Genomic DNA, 18,304 nt, shown 5'->3' with positions numbered 1-18,304 from the left:
ATCCCAGTGCAGATTTCTGGAGCTCCTACTTTGTACAGCTCTCTCAACTCTGGTATTCTGCCCCTCAACGTTCGGTTACCTCATTATCTCGACTTCAATCTTTTTTTCCTCCATTCCGTAAGACTGCTGCTCTGTTTAGGTTCCATAAATTTTGTGTTGTATTTTCAAAGCTCGAGGGAATGTGAAACTCACCTTTTTTGCTCCTTTTATGTCAAGGTCACAGTGCCACACTACTGTCCAATTCCTAAAAACTGCTGTTTCATATATTTGTCTAAATTAACAATTATTTATTGTAGGAAGGCACATCCAACTCTCATTATTCTGTCATGGGTAGAAGCATAAATTCATCTGGAAAAATTACTTAATATAGAATAGCTACTTTGTATTTAGCTTCATATCATCAATATCTGAAGTCCTTGGCATAGAATTCTGCTGATTTTGATTTCTAGATTCTTACTCATAGTCAGTTTGTTTCTATGAGTTTAATGATCTTTGAATGTGAGCTTCTATTTGTTTGATGTCAATATGTGATGATCCTTGGAACTGATGAAGTAATGGGCTTTACCCAGAAAGGATTTGTAATTGCTACTGCCGAAAGCCAGGGGGCACTACCAACCTGGGTCCACTTTGGTCCACTTCTAGGATCCTGGACTTAACGCAAGAGCCTGATGTTCTGCTTTCCCACCTTGTAGTGGCTTAGTCTTCAGATCTATATAGCTAGAGAGGTCCATTTTTCCAGTTTTCTAGTTGCTCACTGCTCCTCATTCTGACTTCAGTATCCTATTTTGTTATTTTGTGTGTGTGTGGAGGAATTTGGGGGAATTTTTTTAGTTCCCTACCCCGTACCTGCCCCCTTCAAAAAAAATAAAAAGAAAAAAAAGAAAGAGAAAAGCAAAAAGAAAAGAAATGAAAGAAAAACTTAAACTATTGATATTTATTAAACATATTAACAATGGAGCTGTCATCTTGTCAGAAGGTTAAATTGATACGAGTCATATAAGTATTCTGAGTGAAGATGGGAGTTCTACAACTCAGAAGAATTCACAACAGTCTCTCAGGAATTCTCTGCACTTTGGCATATGGCCATATACTTTATCTAGTCAAGTGGATTTAGGAGGATATTATAAACTATTCCTCACAAAATGTACACATAGCTTAAGAAGAATCTTGCAAAGAAATTGTATGTAACACAAATAATAAAAGCACAGTACAGGTTTTAAAATATGGCAGAACTGATACTTCTGATTTTAGCTTCAGTACTTTATCAGCTTCAGTACAAGGAAAAAGCAATGATAATGCAATCAGATGTCACAATGTCAGCCAACATTTAAAAAAATTAAAAATATTAGAATTATGTGAAATATGAATTTACATGCATTATACTTCACTATTATCTAATTATATATTGTTCCCTGAGATGTCAGCTATTATAAAGCTCCTAGATTAGCAAAATATGTTTAAAATAAATAGAAAATAAAGATAATTTGCTGTATTTTTTTTCTGTGATGTTAGAAGTCATGCAATATTGAATCCATTACTTCGCAAAAAGAGTTTTTTTCTTTTTTCTCGAGGTAGGGTCTTGCTTTACCACCCAGGCTGAAGTGCAGTGGTGCAATCATAGCTGAACCCTTGAAAATCTGAGCTCAAGGGAGCCTCCCACCTCAGCCTCCCAAATAGCTGGGATTATAAAAGCATGACATCATGCTAGATAACTTTATTATTATTACTATTATTACTATTTTAGTGGAGACGGGATCTTACTGTGTTGCCTAGGCTAGTCTGGAATTCCTGGGCTCAAAGGGTCCTCCTGCCTCAGTCTCCTAAACTACTGGGATTACAAACATGAGCCACCGTGTCCTGCGAAAAGAGAAAGATTTCTTATTAGCAACAGACAAAAAGGAACATATCTGTTGGGAATATAGTACTATTTCCTGCTGTGGTTAAATAAATGGCTGGGAATTAAAAAAAAAAAAAAAAAACAGAGAAAAATATTTGTTGACAAAACTAAAATGCAAACCTATTGGTCAACCAAGGCAGAAAAAGGGGTGGGGCAGCGGAAGGCTGAAGATTTGAAGAAAAAGGCATTTGAACAAATAAGCATTATGGAAGCTTTGCTGTGTGTGCAATTGAATGAAAGCATAAATATTTCTAACTATGTCTTAGTTTACAGTGTTGGCTTAATTCTGTTCAGTTTTTTCTGTGCCATCAAAGTAAAAGTACCAAATACCAGGTATCCTTATCAGTAAGCAACTTCCTTAATAAGAGCAATGTTTCATGAAAATCGATGAAGCAGTTCCCATAAATTTAAAAAGGGGTTCATACGGAAGTACAGATATAGTACCACATGTGATAATTTTGTATAAATAAGACATAAGACATTTAAAAAATAGTTTAATTTTCACACACTTTGAAATGAGAAGTGAAGAAAATCTTTTATTATACAGATGTTTACTGTTTATTCAGTGGTAAGCTTTTTTTTTCATGATGTCTGGTGGCTTCCAGTAGCATGTTACCTATCAGATTTTTTTTTAAATTAAAATTTAAAAATTTTCCTTCAAAGTAAATGTGATAACAATAACTAAGAAATTTAATACTTTAAAAAAAACCTGTGCTAGGATGACAGCATTTAGAAAATAGATATTTGAAAGTGTTTCAGTTTTGATTTTTTTCCAAAAAACCTTAAAATATAAATATGTCATACATATAAATTTTCGTATCTGCACACTTGAAAATCATGGGAACAGAGTTTCCCAATCTGCTTAAAAATCTTTCAGATAAATGGTTTTGCAACCATTTTGCAGAAAATTTCTAAATGTTATGTTTTCTAGTTTGATAGGAAAACTGATTGACATTAGGGAACGTGGACATTTGTTAGCCAAATTACATTTCAAAAAGCTTTTGTATCACTGGGTGGATGAAATGGGAAAATGAGTTTTATGGGCAGCCAATGAAGTAGTTCTTCCATTTTTAACTTCGTGTTTTGTGAGGTCTCAGCTATTAAAACCCTATACCCACATGAACTCTTCTTAAAACTAAACTTTTAAATTTCAGTATCACAAAGTATATAACATGAAATGTCAAAAATAATGAAGTATATTCAGCCCCATTGCTTTGTATTTGTGTCATTAGTAAAGTAACATTAAAAATTACTTTTAACCATTTTTATTTCATCTTTGTTTTATGTTCTAATTTGATTTAAAAAGTGAATATATATGTTTTGCAGTGTATGTGCAAAAGTTCTTTTTTTAATGAACAGATGCACAAATAATTTTGATTGTTTATAGTAACCTGTTAAGCAAGTCATTATTAAAATCAACTGTTTATAATTTTGGTTTAGAATAGCCAACAAAATTTTTCTAAAATAGTTTTCTTAAAAAAATTCACAAGTAAAAATTTGTTTGGGAAGAAGGAAAATGAGAAAATGGGAGAGAAAAATCACTCAAAATTCTACCATCTGTAGATAATCACTGTTGAAATTTTACTGCATACCCTCCTAGATTTCATTTTTTAACGTATCTTCATCTTCCATAAACACAGGTTTATTCTGCATTTAAAACTGTTTGTCATAGAGAGTCTTTAAATAATTATTTAAAAGGAAATTTATATGAGATTTTGGGACAGAGATTAAAATTTAAAGACACAATACTCATGGGCTCTGTTCTGCTGTGACCAAGACATAATTAACACTGGATGGGATTATAACATTTGTTAAATTAATTCATTGCTTGTCATGTCAATGGCCTTTAGATGTCTCAAATGTGTCGTTTAACTATGAAGTTACCAAGAAATAGTCTGACCGAATTTTGTGGTTTTTTACTTGCTTTATCTTCAAATGGCCTATGTATCAAGACAGAGAGATTAAAGGGAACTAAGATTTTGATAAGGCTTTTGTTTCTGTTCAGTATTACAACTGTATCCCAAACCGATAAAATATGGTTTATATGCTAAAATTATTAACTGCATGCAAGAGGGTAGAGAATAGAACCAAGGGAGTGACTGTGAATGAAGTAACTGTATCTTCAGAATTAAGCAGTTATCTTCCAAAGGTATGGTCCTGGACTTGATCTTCTCATAGAACATTTTTTATCAATGACAAACACTACCAGAAAAAAAAAAAAAACAGTCATTGACACAGCAAATGAAACCTAGCTGGGAAACGAAAACTAAGAAGAGGAAGTCACATTCTCAATGACCAGATTAGAATTAAAAAAAAAAATTGGAGAAGCAGTAAGAAGTAAACAAAATGAGTAAGTCATATGGGTGGGCTAACAGATGCAAGGAAGAAAAGAAGTTTCAAAAGGAGGAATAGCTAGCAATTGGGAAGTATCAAAGTAGAAAACTTAGGGGTTTTAACAAGTATCAATCTGACTACAATCAATAAAGTAGTGCTACTGTTTAAAAACCAAACACATCATAAAATGTATTCCTTACTAAAATTTACCTAAACTTCTGCTTCCTAATTGAGTGTCATTTCCAAACACTAATAACTTGTTCTTTTTACCAGACCTGCCATTCATTCTAAGAGCAAATATGGAGAACCTAACCACTCAAACGACTGAAATAGTAACAGAGCCAAAACTAGTTTCAATGGAAGATTGAATGTAATTTTTTTCTCCTGCAAGAAATAGAGTAATTGAATAATTGTCTTTAATAGGAACATACAGTTATAATGATAAAATACTATTGGATTTAGGCACTTAAGTACCTCAAGTAACTTAAAAGTAGATTAGTTGTACTCAACTTTCATAAAACACTGAGAGAAAATGAAGTTCAATTGTATTGGGAAGGAGTTAATGTAGAATATACAGGGATTTTATAATATGATAAAAGATTGGTCGAAAATCAGAACAACTGTGAGAATCTGGTATAATTTATATTGATAGATCTCTACTTTTCTATAAGGGTGAAATGTAGTGATACGTGGAGGGTTGAAATCCAACTCTCTGCCAGACCTCAAGTTTTGTGATTTTTGTTTTAGGCAGTAACTAGAATAAATAAATTGCACCAAGATTTTTAAAGCTATAACGGAGGGAACACGTTTGTTGATATTAAAACTACTACTGGTAATGCCAGGAAACATTTCTTTAAAGTACTGTAACTGTGTTATATCCTTAAATCTAAGTGCAGTATCAGTCGCAGATATATGAGTGTAGACTTGGTTAAAAAAAAAAAAACCTGGAATATATAGACAATTGGCAATATTCTAAGGAAGCAGTGTTCCTATTTTATTTTCCAGATGACGCTACTTTATGTTCCTTTTATTTTTTTCTTACCACTTATTTTACAAATGATATATATTAACTATAGGATATTTAAAAAAGTAGAGACAAACAAGAACAAAAAGTGCACGTATAATTCCACAAATGAGGGGAGAAAAATCAGTTAACATTTTCATGTATATTTTCAGACCTTTTTCAACATACATGTATATATAAAAATATTTTATAATGCATACTTTTAATTTCGTACATATTTAAACTTTTATAAAAACAGGAAATTTGTAATCTGCTTGATTTAATATCATGAACATTATTTCCTTTTACTAAGTCTACCTCTTCACTTTTAATGGTTGACATAATTTACATAATCCCTACCTTTGGTCATTTAAGTGTTTCCAAACGTTCACTGTTATTAACAACTTCAACAAATATCCCCAATATTGCCTTTTTTTTTTTTTTTTTTAAGTAAGCAGAGCATTGGAACAAATTAGAAAACCAAGGCACTTACTCATCCAACAGATATTTATTGAACACTTATTTGTGCCAGATATTGCATTAACTGGGAGCTGGGAAAACAGAACTGGTTAAGGCAAGATCTCCACTTTTAATTAACTTTCAGTCTCCTGGAATAGAAAGATGAGCTGAGGAACTGGAGAGCACAAATAGCTCCTCTCTTTAATGTACTTCAAGAGAAAGCTGCTGGGTCAGTGGCCAGGTGTGTGTGTGTGTGTGTGTATTAACTAAGCAGTTTCTAGAATTAAAATCCCTAATGTTAATAGGCTTATGCATAAAATAGATTAATCCACAACATCTGCATGATCCACGATCTTAGGATCTGCAGAGACAGAAAAGCCGGACACAGTACCCAGCAGCCTCGCCCCGGCTCCCGGCAGAGAAAACTCTCTCCCCGGCCTCCCGGCGCTGGCGCGATCCCACCGCGGGGACCTCTGCCTGGCGGCCAAAAACAAAACTGCCCAACCACTTCCACTTGGAGAAGCCCTCCTAGCCGAGAGGGGCATCCTGAAGATCAACGGCGAGGCTGGAAAAAAAACTTTGTTCCGTGTTAACTTAGTAGGAGCAAAGCGATTCCAGGAAGGGAGGCTCAAACTGTGCGCAGCGTTTTAATAAAAATTGTTTCAATGGATACACGGGGGAGCGGGACAGTCTGTGGCAGGGCTTGAGAGCAAGCAGGAGACTGGCAGGCCGGCGAGAGCAGGTGGCCCGCCGGCCGCATTCCGGCCTCCTCCTCCCGGCTCGCCTGCGTTTGGACTACGGCTTCCGCGGCGGCCAAAGGGGAGCATCCTTTACGCTGCCAACTCGCGTCAATGGGACTCTCCTCGTGGGAACTGCCCCTCCCGGCGGACGTGCTCTCCGGGTCTGTTGTGGGCGGGCGGGCTGGCGCAGCGAACTTCGTGCAAACCTTGGGTCGGCTCAGTGCTCCTTCCGCGCCCGAGCAGAGACAGCACCACCAGCCGCCGTTGCCGCCTAGGGGGCGGGGGAGGTGCCGCGGGGGGCGGGTGCGGCGCGCGGGGAGGGGAAGGGGTTCTCGCGCGATTGGGCGAGGTTTCCGGTGTTGTGACTGAAACCCGTCAATATGGCGGCGATCGGCCGCGGCCGCTCTCTGAAGAACCTCCGAGTACGAGGTAAGCCCGCTGCAACCCTCACTCCCCATCGCCCGGCGCCCGCCACCCCTGGCACTTGCCTTCCCCTAGCCCTGGGTGGGGGAGCGAGCCGGGGCGCTGGCCGGAGCCAGGGCAGCCGCAGCTGGCCTGAGAGCGAATCCTAATTGGGGCTGTGTGTCTGTTTCGCGCAGGGCGGAATGACAGCGGCGAGGAGAACGTCCCGCTGGATCTGACCCGAGGTAACGCGGGGCGCCGCGGGCGCCGGCGAGGGCGCGTTGCTGGGGAGGAGCCGGGTCCGGGGCTGGGGGCCAGAGGCAGGGGCGGGCCCCGCACGGGACCGGCGGGGTGCGGGTGGCAGAGCCGGAGCCCCGCCTGCCGGCCCCCGGGAGCCGAGCCCGGGTCCGCCTCTCCGGACCCATCCCCCTTCCCGGCGCCCGCTTCCCTCGCCCGAGCCCTTCTCCGGGCCTCGGGCTGCTGCGGGTGCGGGGGAGCCCCGAGTGGAACTCGGCAGACCCAGCGACCCTCTGGGCTCGAGCTCCGGCAGAGTGGTTTGCACCTATCCTGGAGTCCGGCAGCCCAAGCTGGGGGCAGCCGGAGGGAGGTAGAGGCTGTTATTTAGGTTGCAGGAGGATGTTTGAGGAAAGAGCGACCACATCCTGCCCTCCCCGTCCCCGGAGCAGAAACCGGACCTGCTCGGTGTTTGCCGACTTCGTGACTGCTTTCCCCTTTGCCCACCATCCTGTGGGGACCCGCAGCATTGATAACTTGGTAGTGAAACCTAGGACTGGTCATTACTGCTAAATGTCTGGTTTATGCTGTTTCCCTTCTGCTTCCCTTTCCCGGGCCGCTGAGACTGTAGTTGGCTAAAGACCGCCCCCTCACCCTGCTGCAGGTTCATTGTTTACCTTCTGCAGTGGAGATGGGTTTGTTTACACCTTCCAAACTGAGGAAACCCGACTTATATTTTTAATGACCTAATCCCGTTGCTAGCCAGTGTTTCTTGTATCACTCACAGTACTAGAGTTTATTCGACATTATCTCGTTGAAGATTTAGTAGTTAACGTACAAGATTCTTTTCTCTTCCACGATAAACAGGATTTTAGCCTGCTAATTCCGACGAAGTCGTATTTCACACGAGCTGTAGCTTGGAGTGTAACCCGGTTCAGCTGTACAGAATCAGTTTCTGAGATCTATAAAACACCTTAGGAAGTAAACAAACAAACAAAAAAACTTGTTGTAGACATTCTGTATGAGATCAGTTTTTTACGCTATGTCGTACCTGACGTAATGACTGTTATCTACAGTAATTTGTTAAACCTGGGCTCCTTGTTTGCTAAGGCGAGAGTGAAAGCGTAGTGCATTTTCTAATTTGTTTTATTTTGCATATCACAGTGTAAGATCACTGTTTTATAAACTGAATGGTCAGCTTTCACTTAGCTACAAGAGTACATTTTTATAACTTAGTATTTTATTCTGAAAGTTCAGGGACTTAGTTTTGGGGGAATTAGGTCCTTTTACAAGCCAGTTTATAAAATATAATACAGTATAATAGAACTTAAGTCCTGGAAATGCCTACTAATTAGATTATCAGTGCACTGAGTTCCAACATTTTTTTCAGCAGATCGGTTTTGAGAATTAGTACAGAAAGATGTAAAGCTATTTACTCCTGTGCAACTGTTTGGAAACTTGGCTATAACACACATATGACAAATCTATGTAAAATAGATTTACTGGTAAACTTCCTAACAAGGATAATTTCTACAATTTCAGGTCTGTAAAAGATGTAATTAGTTGAGTGATTTAATTTATATACAGGCATATGTGTTTTGGATGAAGGCGAAAGGGGCACTTAATAAATTTGAGTTTAACTTGTGCATTAAAAACCTGCTTAGATGTGGTGCCGGAAATAATATAGTTGTATTTTAAATTGAGTTCGTCGAGCTCCTATGTATAGTGGTTTCTCTGCTTGGTATCAAAATGTTGAGTTGTGGAAGAGCTTAGGTACGCATCTGTTTTGATAATTTTGGTTTACTCCAGTTTTACTGAGGCACACAGGTAACTCTGTTTACTATTTAAAATGCTATATTAACAGAATTTAGTAAGCACCTATGTCCATAGGTGTTTCCAGGTTAATATAAATAGTGCAGAAAATGCTGTTTCGGCTTGCCCTGACAAAATGTACTTCAGTTTGGAATAAAATATACACAGCCATTTAAAACTGATCGCAAAAATAAAGAGTGAGAGATTATATGAGATCTGTATTTCTAAATCATAAGGAAGTTTAGAATTAATCTGAATTGGTCATTTTATAGTGATACTGTTTTAAAAAGTTGCTGTTGTCACAAACATTTCGTTCAAAGAAGGCTTGAGGAGAATTCATGAGGAATTAAAGTTTAGCAATAATTTGAGAACTGTGAGGCAGTTTGGGTTGCAGCTGAAGGGCAGCTGTTTGTGGATTAGATTACAGTATGTAAAAACATAAAGTTTGGGCAACCAAAAATTTTTTTGTTTAATGCCAAGGCAGTGTTTGCTTTTATTCTTACTGTTTTAATTTAATCTTTGAGAGATTCATTGTGTATATACCTAATACAGCTCATTATAAAATAGAGGTCATGGTCATTGTAATCCCTAAAGGAGCCATCAATGTGTAGGGAGAAGAGAGTTGACTATAAAGTCAAATCATTCTGGGTTGTAACCTCAGCTGTGAGATTTAATAGTTGGGTGATTTGGGGCAAGTTATTTGACCTTGCTTTACTCCTGATTTCTTCATTTCTAAAAGAAGAGATAATTTCAAAGAGTTAAGAGTGTGAAAAGTAAATGAGCTAGTTCTTAATTAAAGTACTTGGCAAAAGACCGGATACTTTGTGATATTTAACATTAGTTGCTTTCCTACATTGTGAAATCAGAATTATAAAACTCACATTAAAAATACTTCAAACAGTTGTTTTGAGAATTATAAACTTGTTAATAAGGAATTACGGTATTCGAGCTTCTTTTTTTTGAAACATACTGTTGTACTAATTGGGCATAGTCTATCTGAAGTTGAGTTCTTGAATACAGCAACTGTAGAGTAATCTGTGTCATTTCCAATAAATTAAGTGAAGTGCAATCTTTTATATTCACTTCGGATAAAATGTGATACTGTATTTCATAGAATCTTAGAATTTTTCTCCGTGACACCAGGAAATTTCATACTGTTTTAATAATGACTTGGCTAGCTTTGCAAGCTTCTTGAGTCTCAGAAGAATTCTAAGTTTCACTGGGTTTGGTACCGGTGTTAGTGCTGTGGTTCATACATAGAGCACCTCAGTTAAAAATTGTTGATGGATTATTTTGTATCTAGTTTAGGAACTTCATTGTAGTAGATTTTACAGTCAGCGTATTGGTTAATTGTTGCTTTCAGTTTTGTTCAGACAACTACTTAATTTGTGAAAGTCCCCAACATTTGCTGATGATATTATTAAATACTGTCTATAATGCATGCCAAAATGTATTTTGAAGCCCAAATGCTTACTCTCGCAATTTGTAGTGCAAGGATAGACTGTCATTTCAGTCCAGTAGTGCATCTCTTACTGGTACTGAATCACTTGAAAAGATACAGTGTTCTTCCTGGGTAAACCCCTCCTGGTATACTTTAATTATTGTGTTCAAAGTGAATTCCCAGAACATGGACACACTAGTTCAAATATAATTATTAGAATATAATTTATTTAAAAGTACAATTGAGTTTTACAATTTTTGATTAACCCCTTTACGTTTCCACTAAGAACTAAAAAACTGTTTTGGTTGCTGTTTGATACCTAGAAAAGTACAAAGGTTATCCGAAATGATGTAGATTTGAACCCTTTTTATTTTCTAATTTCTTCTAGTTAGGAGTTTACTCATTTGTTTAATCGTTCAGTTAGACAAAATGGACATTGACTGAACATCTGTTGTATATCAGATGCTGAATTAACTGCTGAAAGAATAAAAATGAGGAAACTGTTTCCCCCTTTTAAGGGGTTCATTGGAATATGTAAGGAAATGATTGCAGATGGAAAAATAAATTAAGTAATCAAACTATATAGGAAACAAAGGTAACGTGATAGTAGCCAGAGGAGAGAATGATTAACTGTCTGATGGGTAAAAGGATCAGAGAAGTCTCATAGAAGGGTTGAATTCTTAAAAGAATAGTGGTGAACATAGTGGAAGGAAATATGTGCTCTCTTGGGAATGTACTATACCCTGGGAAGGGGAAAGTTAGGAAGCAGAGGAGCTGCCTAGGGTGCTGCTGATACAATCTGACATGATAGAAGACCATGATAACGACCATGGCGTTGGCTACAGAAATGAAGTCAAATACATTTTAAAATGGAAGAATTACCTAATTTGCTTTCTCCAGATTTCAGACTGATTTTGTAGTCCCCCCACTCTATGCAGTGAACTTTATTTCCTTATAAAAAAGGTAGAGGCTGCCCATCCAGTGTGAATTCCTCAGTTGTCTCCCCAGACTTACTGTCTTTACCCTGATTCAGAGAATAAAGCATTTCTATTCCTTTCCAAGGGTAACTTGAAAAAGCTTTTATGCTTCTAATACTGTTTCCTCAAGATTCTTTGTAGAACTAAGATCTTCTCTTCATTTCTCCCTTCCAGTTGGCTTAGTTTTCTCATGTTCAGCAAGCAATTATTATGTTCTTCACATGGACCAGGTAACTATGCTAGTCATGGGCTGAAAGTGTGGGATACGGAGTGATAATGACAATATTACAGAACTGTTTTTTTTTTTTTGAAGGCTCTACAGACAGAATAGTTTGTCTTCACTCCACAACTTTATTGCTTAGCCACTAAACTCTTATAAGCAAAAGTCTCCCTCTGTACTGAAAATAATTTCTTAAAAGATGCTGGTAACCTCTTGCAAAATTTGTGGGCATTTTTAAGTTCCACATTCTGCTATTATAAATACTATTACTAATATACTAGCTTTGTGCCAGGCACTGATTTCATTATTTTACTTAATATTCAGCAACTGTTTTAGCTACACTTATTATCCCTGTTTTACAGTTGAGAATACAGGCTTTGAAATTTTGAAGGACCAAAACTCAGATAAGTAACTTAACCAGTGTCACAGGGCTTAGTGAGTGACTGGTATGTGTCTGGTAATCATCTCAGAGTTGTGATGTGTAAAACTTTGCACCCCAAAGTGTACCCGCTTTTCACATTCTAGGTATTTCTGCCATCTATTATTCAAGCTAAAGATCCACTGCTTATCCTTTGTTGTGTTGCTAAACTCCTCTGATTTGCTTCTGAAATAGTTCTTGAATTCAGTCTCTCCTTCTGTTCCCATTGTCAGTTCATGTCCTATTATGTCATCATGTGACAGTAACGTCTTCTCACCTTTTTTCACTCGGTCTGCTGTATGGCTGCCAGGATTATTTCCCAGAAATCTAGATTTGATCTTGTTTTTCTCTTAAATGAAAAAACAAAACAAAACACATGCACACATTTTCTAGGCTAATCGTTGCTCACAGAATACAGTCCGCATTTCTTTAGCTTGGCATTCAAGGCCTTTTTTGATTTATTCCCATATGGTTTTCTTCTGTACTATTTTAACTGTACACATCTCAATATATCTGCCTCTTTGCATAGTTCACTTATTACACACAGTCCTTCTCAAAGAGGATTGGGGAGAGTTTGCCAATTTAAAGCACCAACCCCCATTCCTCTTCTTTCTCTGTGGAGACTGTATGCCCCTACTTGAGAATCTTTTAGTCAAAGAAGAATGTTTGCTATTCCTTGAACATGGCATGCAGTTTCATATTTGCTTGACCTTGCATAGGTATTTCCTTTTCCTTGAATTGCATTTCCAGCACAGTTTATCTATAGAAGTCCTAATTCTTTAAGGTTGAGGTCACATGCCACTTCTGGAGATCCTTCCTTATCCCAGTGGGAATTTATTGCTTCCTTCTCTACTTTTTTACATCTTTATTTTATTCTTTTCTAAATTGCACTTACCATTGTCTTACTTTATCTCTTTGTCCGGTTTCTTCCCCCTTCACTAGATCTTTAGCTTCTTGAGGGCAGGAGTCCTGTTTTGTGCATTTTTAACATGCCCTTCCCCCAGCATCTATCAGATAATCACTGAAGCATTAAGTGACTGGAAAAGGGGAGTGAGAGACATGGGAAAAGGAATAGTACAGTATTAAGGAGATTAGAAGGAAAAGAGTGCTTTAAGTTTGCTGTCCTGAGGGACAATGAAATTGGTGGTGCCATAAAATGGAGAAGTCATTTGGGGAAGGATAATGAGTTCAGCTTTGCACCTTGAATTTCAGGTGATTATATAAATATGTAAAAGGTGGCAGAAAATACTAGAATGGAGGTTTTAGTTCTGTATTTCTGATCTGATTGCTCTGTGTATAAGACGTTGAGAAAGGGGATATAAATGGAGAAAGAGCTTTAAGATTTGAATGTTTGAGGATAGATAAGATGATGAGGGTGTATATCATAGGGTAGGAATCAATAAGAAGAAAGGATTCAACAGAAGAGAAGAGAGAAGATTGTGATCTCTTAAGCTAAAACAGTTTGGATATTTGTCCCTACCCAAATCTCATGTTGAATTGTAATCCCCAGTGCTGGAAGTGGGGTTTGGTGGGAGGTGTTTGGGCCATGTGAGTGGATCCCTCATGGCTTGGTGGTGTTTTTGTGATAGTGAGTTCTAGCAAGATCTGGTTGTTTAAAAGTGTGTGGCCCTCTTACTTTTTCTTACTCCCACTTTGTCATGTCAGATGCCTACTTCTGTTTCACCTTCCATCTTGGGCAAAAGCACCCCGAGGCCTCCCTAGAAGCAGATACTGGCACCATGCTGCCTGTATAGCCTACAGAACCAATAACCACTTAAATCTCTTTTCTTTTAAATTACCCAGTCTCAGATATTTCTTTATAGCAGTGCAAGAACAGCCTATTACAGAAAATTGGTAAGTGGGAGTGGAGCATTGCTCTAAAGATACCTGAAAATATGGAAACAGCTTTGAAACTGGGTAACAGGCAAAGGTTGGAAGAGTTTGGAGGACTCAGAAGGAGACAGAAAAATGAGGGAAAGTTTGGAACTTCTTAGAGACTGGTTGAATGGTTGTGACCAAAATGCTGGTAGTGGTACGGACAATGAAGTCTATGATGATGAGGTGTCAGGTGGAAATGAAGAACTTAGTAGGAACTGGAGCAAAGGTCACCCTCATTATGCTTTAGCAAAGCATTTGGCTGCATTCTCTTCATGCTGTAGGGACCTGTGGAAGTTTGAACTTGAGATTGATGACCTCTGGTATCTGGCAGAAGGAATGTCTAAGCAGCAAAGTGTTCAAGATGTGTCCTGGATGCTGCTAACAGCCCATGCTCAGATGTAGGAGCAAAGAAATGACTTAAAGTTGGAACTTATTTTTAAACAGGAAGCAGTACATAAGGTTTGGAAAATTTGCAGCCTAGCCATGTGGCAAAGAAAAAGCTTTTTCAGGGGAGGAATTCAAGCAGGCTGTAGAGCAACCACTTGCTAGAGATATTTGCATAATTAAATGGATGCCAAAGTGCTGATACCCATGACATTGGAGAAAAGGCCTTCAAGGCATTTTAGAGACCTTGACAGCAGCCCCTCTCATCATAAGCCCAGAGGCCTAGGAATAAAGAATGGTTTTGTGTGCCTGGGCCAGGCCTTGCACAGCCTCAAGACAACTGCTCCCTGCATCCCAGCCACTCAGGCTTCCAGAAGCCTTGCTCAAAGGGACCCAGGTACAGTTTGGGCCGCTGCTTCAAAGGGTGCAAGCCATAAGACTTGATGGCTTCCACATGATATTAAGCCTGCAGGTGTACCGAATGCAAGAATTGAGGCTTGGGAGCCTCTGCCTAGATTTCAGAGGATGTATGAGAAAGCCTGGATGTCTAGGCAGAAGGCTGCTGCAGGGATGGAGCCCTCACAGAGAATCATTATTAGGGTGGGGCCAAGGGGAAATGTGGAGTTGGAGTCCCCCAGCGTCCCCAGTGGGGCACTGCCTAATGGAGCTGTAAGAAGGGGCCTGCCATCCTCCAGACCACAGAATGGTATCTTGATTGGCAGTTTGCATGCTGTACCTGGAGAAGCCACAGGCATTCAGCTAAAACTTGTGAGAGCATTCCTGGGGCAACCCTGCAAAGCCACAGGGTAAAGCTGCCCAAAGCCTTGGGAGCCCACCCTTTGCAGCAGTGTGCCTTGAATGTAGAACACAGAGTCAAAAGAGATTATTTTGGAGCTTTAAGATTTAATGACTGCCCTGCTGGGTTTTGAACTTGCATGGGGCTTGTAGCCCCTTTCTTTTGGTCGATTTCTCCTTTTTGAAATGGCAGTGTTTATCCAATGCCTATATCCCCATTGTATCTTGAGAGTAAATAACTTGTTTGTGACTTTACAGCCTCATAAGTGGAAGGCACTTGCCTTGTTTCAGATGAGACTGTGGACTTTGTAGTTGATGCTGGAATGAGTTAAGACTTGGGTGGGAGACAGTTGGGAAGGCATGAGTTTATTTTGCAGTGTGAGGAGGACATGAGATTTGGGAGGGGCCATGGGCAGAATGATATAGTTTGGATATTTGTCCCCATCCAAATCTCATCTTGAATTGTAATCTCCAGTGCTGGAGATGGGGCATAGTGGGAGGTGTTTGGGTCATGGGAGTGGATCCCTCATGGCTTGGTGCTATCTTCGTGATAGTAAGTTTTCACAAAATCTGGTTATTTAAAAGCGTGTGACTCCTCCCCCCCAGCTCTCTCTTGCTACTGCTCTGCCATGTGAGATGCCTACACACGCTTTGTCTTTGCTACGAGTAGAAGCTCCCTGAGGCCACCCCAGAAGCAAGTACTGGTGCCTTGCTTCCTGTATAGGCTGTAGAAATGATAGCCAATTAAACCTCGTTTCTTATACATTACCCAGTCTTAGGTGTTTCTTTATAACAATGCAAGAATGGCCTGATATGTAAGCCAAAAGAAGAGTTTTGAATTGAAGGGGATGCTAAACTGTTGTATTGAAGTTGAAATCCAGAGAACGAGGTTCTACTTTAATCTGAGAAAGATGTGGCATGCCATTTTACCTCTCTGGGCTTCAATCTCCTCACCTCTAAAATGCATACTACTTTATACTTGTAGCACTTTAGCCTTTTATCTTTGTAATTCTCACATATCACTACAGACCTGGAATATTGAAAAAGTTAAAAAGAAAGCATTTGTAGCCTTATTACATCACTGTGAGTAGTATTCCCACAAACAATAATGAATACATGTAGGAGTGGTGGTATTTCATAGCACTTTAAACTTAAATTACAGTCAACTCTCAATTTCCTTTTAAGTGATCAACCTGCAGTGACTTGCTGCCTCCTCCTGCTTCCAGGTCTCAGGCTACCAAGAGTAAGACTGCAAAAATCGCGGTGGGGTGAGCGAATGATTTGCTTGCCTGTATATCTGTGCCTCTGTCACCAAGCTGTTAAATACAGTCCATTCTCAATTACCTGCCTTAAAAAGATGAATAATGGTAGAAGAATGCTAAATATATAATCTAAAAGATTTATATTGGTGAGAAAATATTTTATGTTCCTTTCTCTCCCACAATAGATTGATGTATATTTTCTTCTACATTTTATTTGAATTATTAGCACAGATTTTTGTTTCCTAAGCAAATACTGTTAGTGGAAGAACATAAACAGGTTAAAATATTTGTTAGATAATCTGTATGAATAATTGAAGTTGACTGTTAATGCTTTTTGGGTCATATACAGATACTATTATTTGTGGTTTTTTTGTTACAGTGGCCAGGTTAAAGTTGAATGGCTCCTTAAAAATTATATCCGTACAACAAATGTAGTTATAAAATTATACAGACATAAAAGTAAATTGAAAATAATTATGTAAAACTAGTTAATATGTATAACATTCTTATACCCAAAGTAATAGGGTTGAAAGATAACCTAAATATACGTATATTCTTCATATTCCTCTTTTAGAGGCTTCCAGCCAGATTGCATAAACTGAGCAATGTACCTGGAATGATGAAATTTATATAAAATATAAAATTTTGGATATTCTGACGCTTTAAACATATCCTGTTAAAGATGTCGGTAAGAAATACAGAAAACTTTTTTTTAACCTTAATTACCTAGATTTTCAAGAATCTGGCTCCTTCAATTACTTTTCCTTTTTTTTTTTTTTAACCCCATTGTGTTAATTTGGATTTGTAATGATTTTATTAATGTCAACCAGTATAGTTTTGATGACATGGGTTAATTTTATATATATATGTATATATTTTATGATCACATGGGTTAGTTAATACTGTTATGATTGAGGAAGGCATACGTCTTCCTTCAGGGAGTTTCTGTTGGGATATAGCTATATCAGTGTACAGTTAAAGGACAGTAGTATTTGAAGCACATGCCAATTATCTTTGTAAGGGACTCTGATAGCTAGAGGAATTCAGAAAAAATGCGAGATCAGTAAGGAATGACCTAGAAGGAAGATCTCTTAGAAGTGAGGATATAATGACACTTGTAAGACCTTTGCATAAAAGAGTAGCATTCAAATAGGTAGAGCTCTGCACCAGGGTTTTAAAACTTATAACTTAATATTTTGAATGAACATTTTCCTGGTACATTATTTAGTATTTCAAGGTAATGTTGAGAAAAAGGGGTAAGTTTTGTTTTCCTGTATATAAATTCCTTAACTGTTGAAGAATGATTATATTACAGACAGGCTCTTCTGGCCTTAGAAGGTACTGCTGGACTGAAAGATTTGGGGCACACTGTGAAATACTAATTGTTTGTGTGTACTTGTGACTATGAGTCCATAAATGTGTGCATTCCAGACTCAAGCATAAATAATTAGTAATATTTTTCTTCCGTTGTTTTGTAGTGCATGTATCTCGCACCTTCAGTAATACTGTTTAATGGAAGGAGTATGTATGTTCAAAGGCCTTTGTAAATTTATCAAACTTATTTCTAGAAGTATGCAGTCTGGAAATAGAGGATATAAATGGGATGGGTGGTGTTTTTGTTTTGTTCTACACTAAAATCACTAGATTTTCTGATCTCAAAATTTAAACATGTAACCTGACAGTCAGAATATTTGAAATGAAGATTATCCTGAGAACCACAGAATGTTTCATTGCCAAATTCAGACACCCTACCCAGCTCTCTAGTGATTTAGGTACAGGATAAATAGTGTTTGCGGAAATTGTTGCACTATTATAGCAGCAAAACAGGACTTCAGAGATTTTAGTCATCTTGCATTGAATCCAGTGAAATTTCATGTGTTTTCTATAATGAATAGAGAATGAAGAGACATAGAAGCTATAAACAAAAAAGGTTGCCAAGTAATTTAGTTACTAAGAAGCAACAGCTTGTCAGATAAAAGTGTATTTAGCTGTTTTAGCTGTGTGCACATACATATTTTTGTCAGTAGTTTCATACTTCAAATCACATC

General features: G+C 38.3%; 1 protein-coding gene across 6 annotated transcripts in view; it reads left to right on the top strand.

The window, feature by feature from the left end:
• Positions 1-6,777: 6,777 nt before the first annotated feature.
• Positions 6,778-18,304, top strand: part of RICTOR (RPTOR independent companion of MTOR complex 2) — a 136,227-nt gene continuing 124,700 nt past the window's right edge. For 4 of the 6 annotated variants that reach the window (XM_033179413.1, XM_033179410.1, XM_033179408.1 and 1 more), the window contains exons 1-2: positions 6,778-6,862; positions 7,033-7,080. In XM_033179413.1, the coding sequence (XP_033035304.1) occupies positions 6,814-6,862; positions 7,033-7,080 (97 nt within the window). In that variant the 5' untranslated portion in view covers positions 6,778-6,813. Of the gene's footprint in view, positions 6,863-7,032; positions 7,081-8,463; positions 8,612-11,473; positions 11,530-16,264; positions 16,403-16,830; positions 16,945-18,304 lie in introns of those variants that run through there. The other 2 variants (XM_033179411.1, XM_033179412.1) reach the window with 2 other exon arrangements.

This window comes from Trachypithecus francoisi, unplaced genomic scaffold (genome assembly GCF_009764315.1).
Source record: "Trachypithecus francoisi isolate TF-2019V2 unplaced genomic scaffold, Tfra_2.0 Lachesis_group2, whole genome shotgun sequence".
Lineage (NCBI taxonomy): Eukaryota > Metazoa > Chordata > Mammalia > Primates > Cercopithecidae > Trachypithecus > Trachypithecus francoisi.
This window is presented reverse-complemented; position numbering and strand designations above follow the sequence as displayed.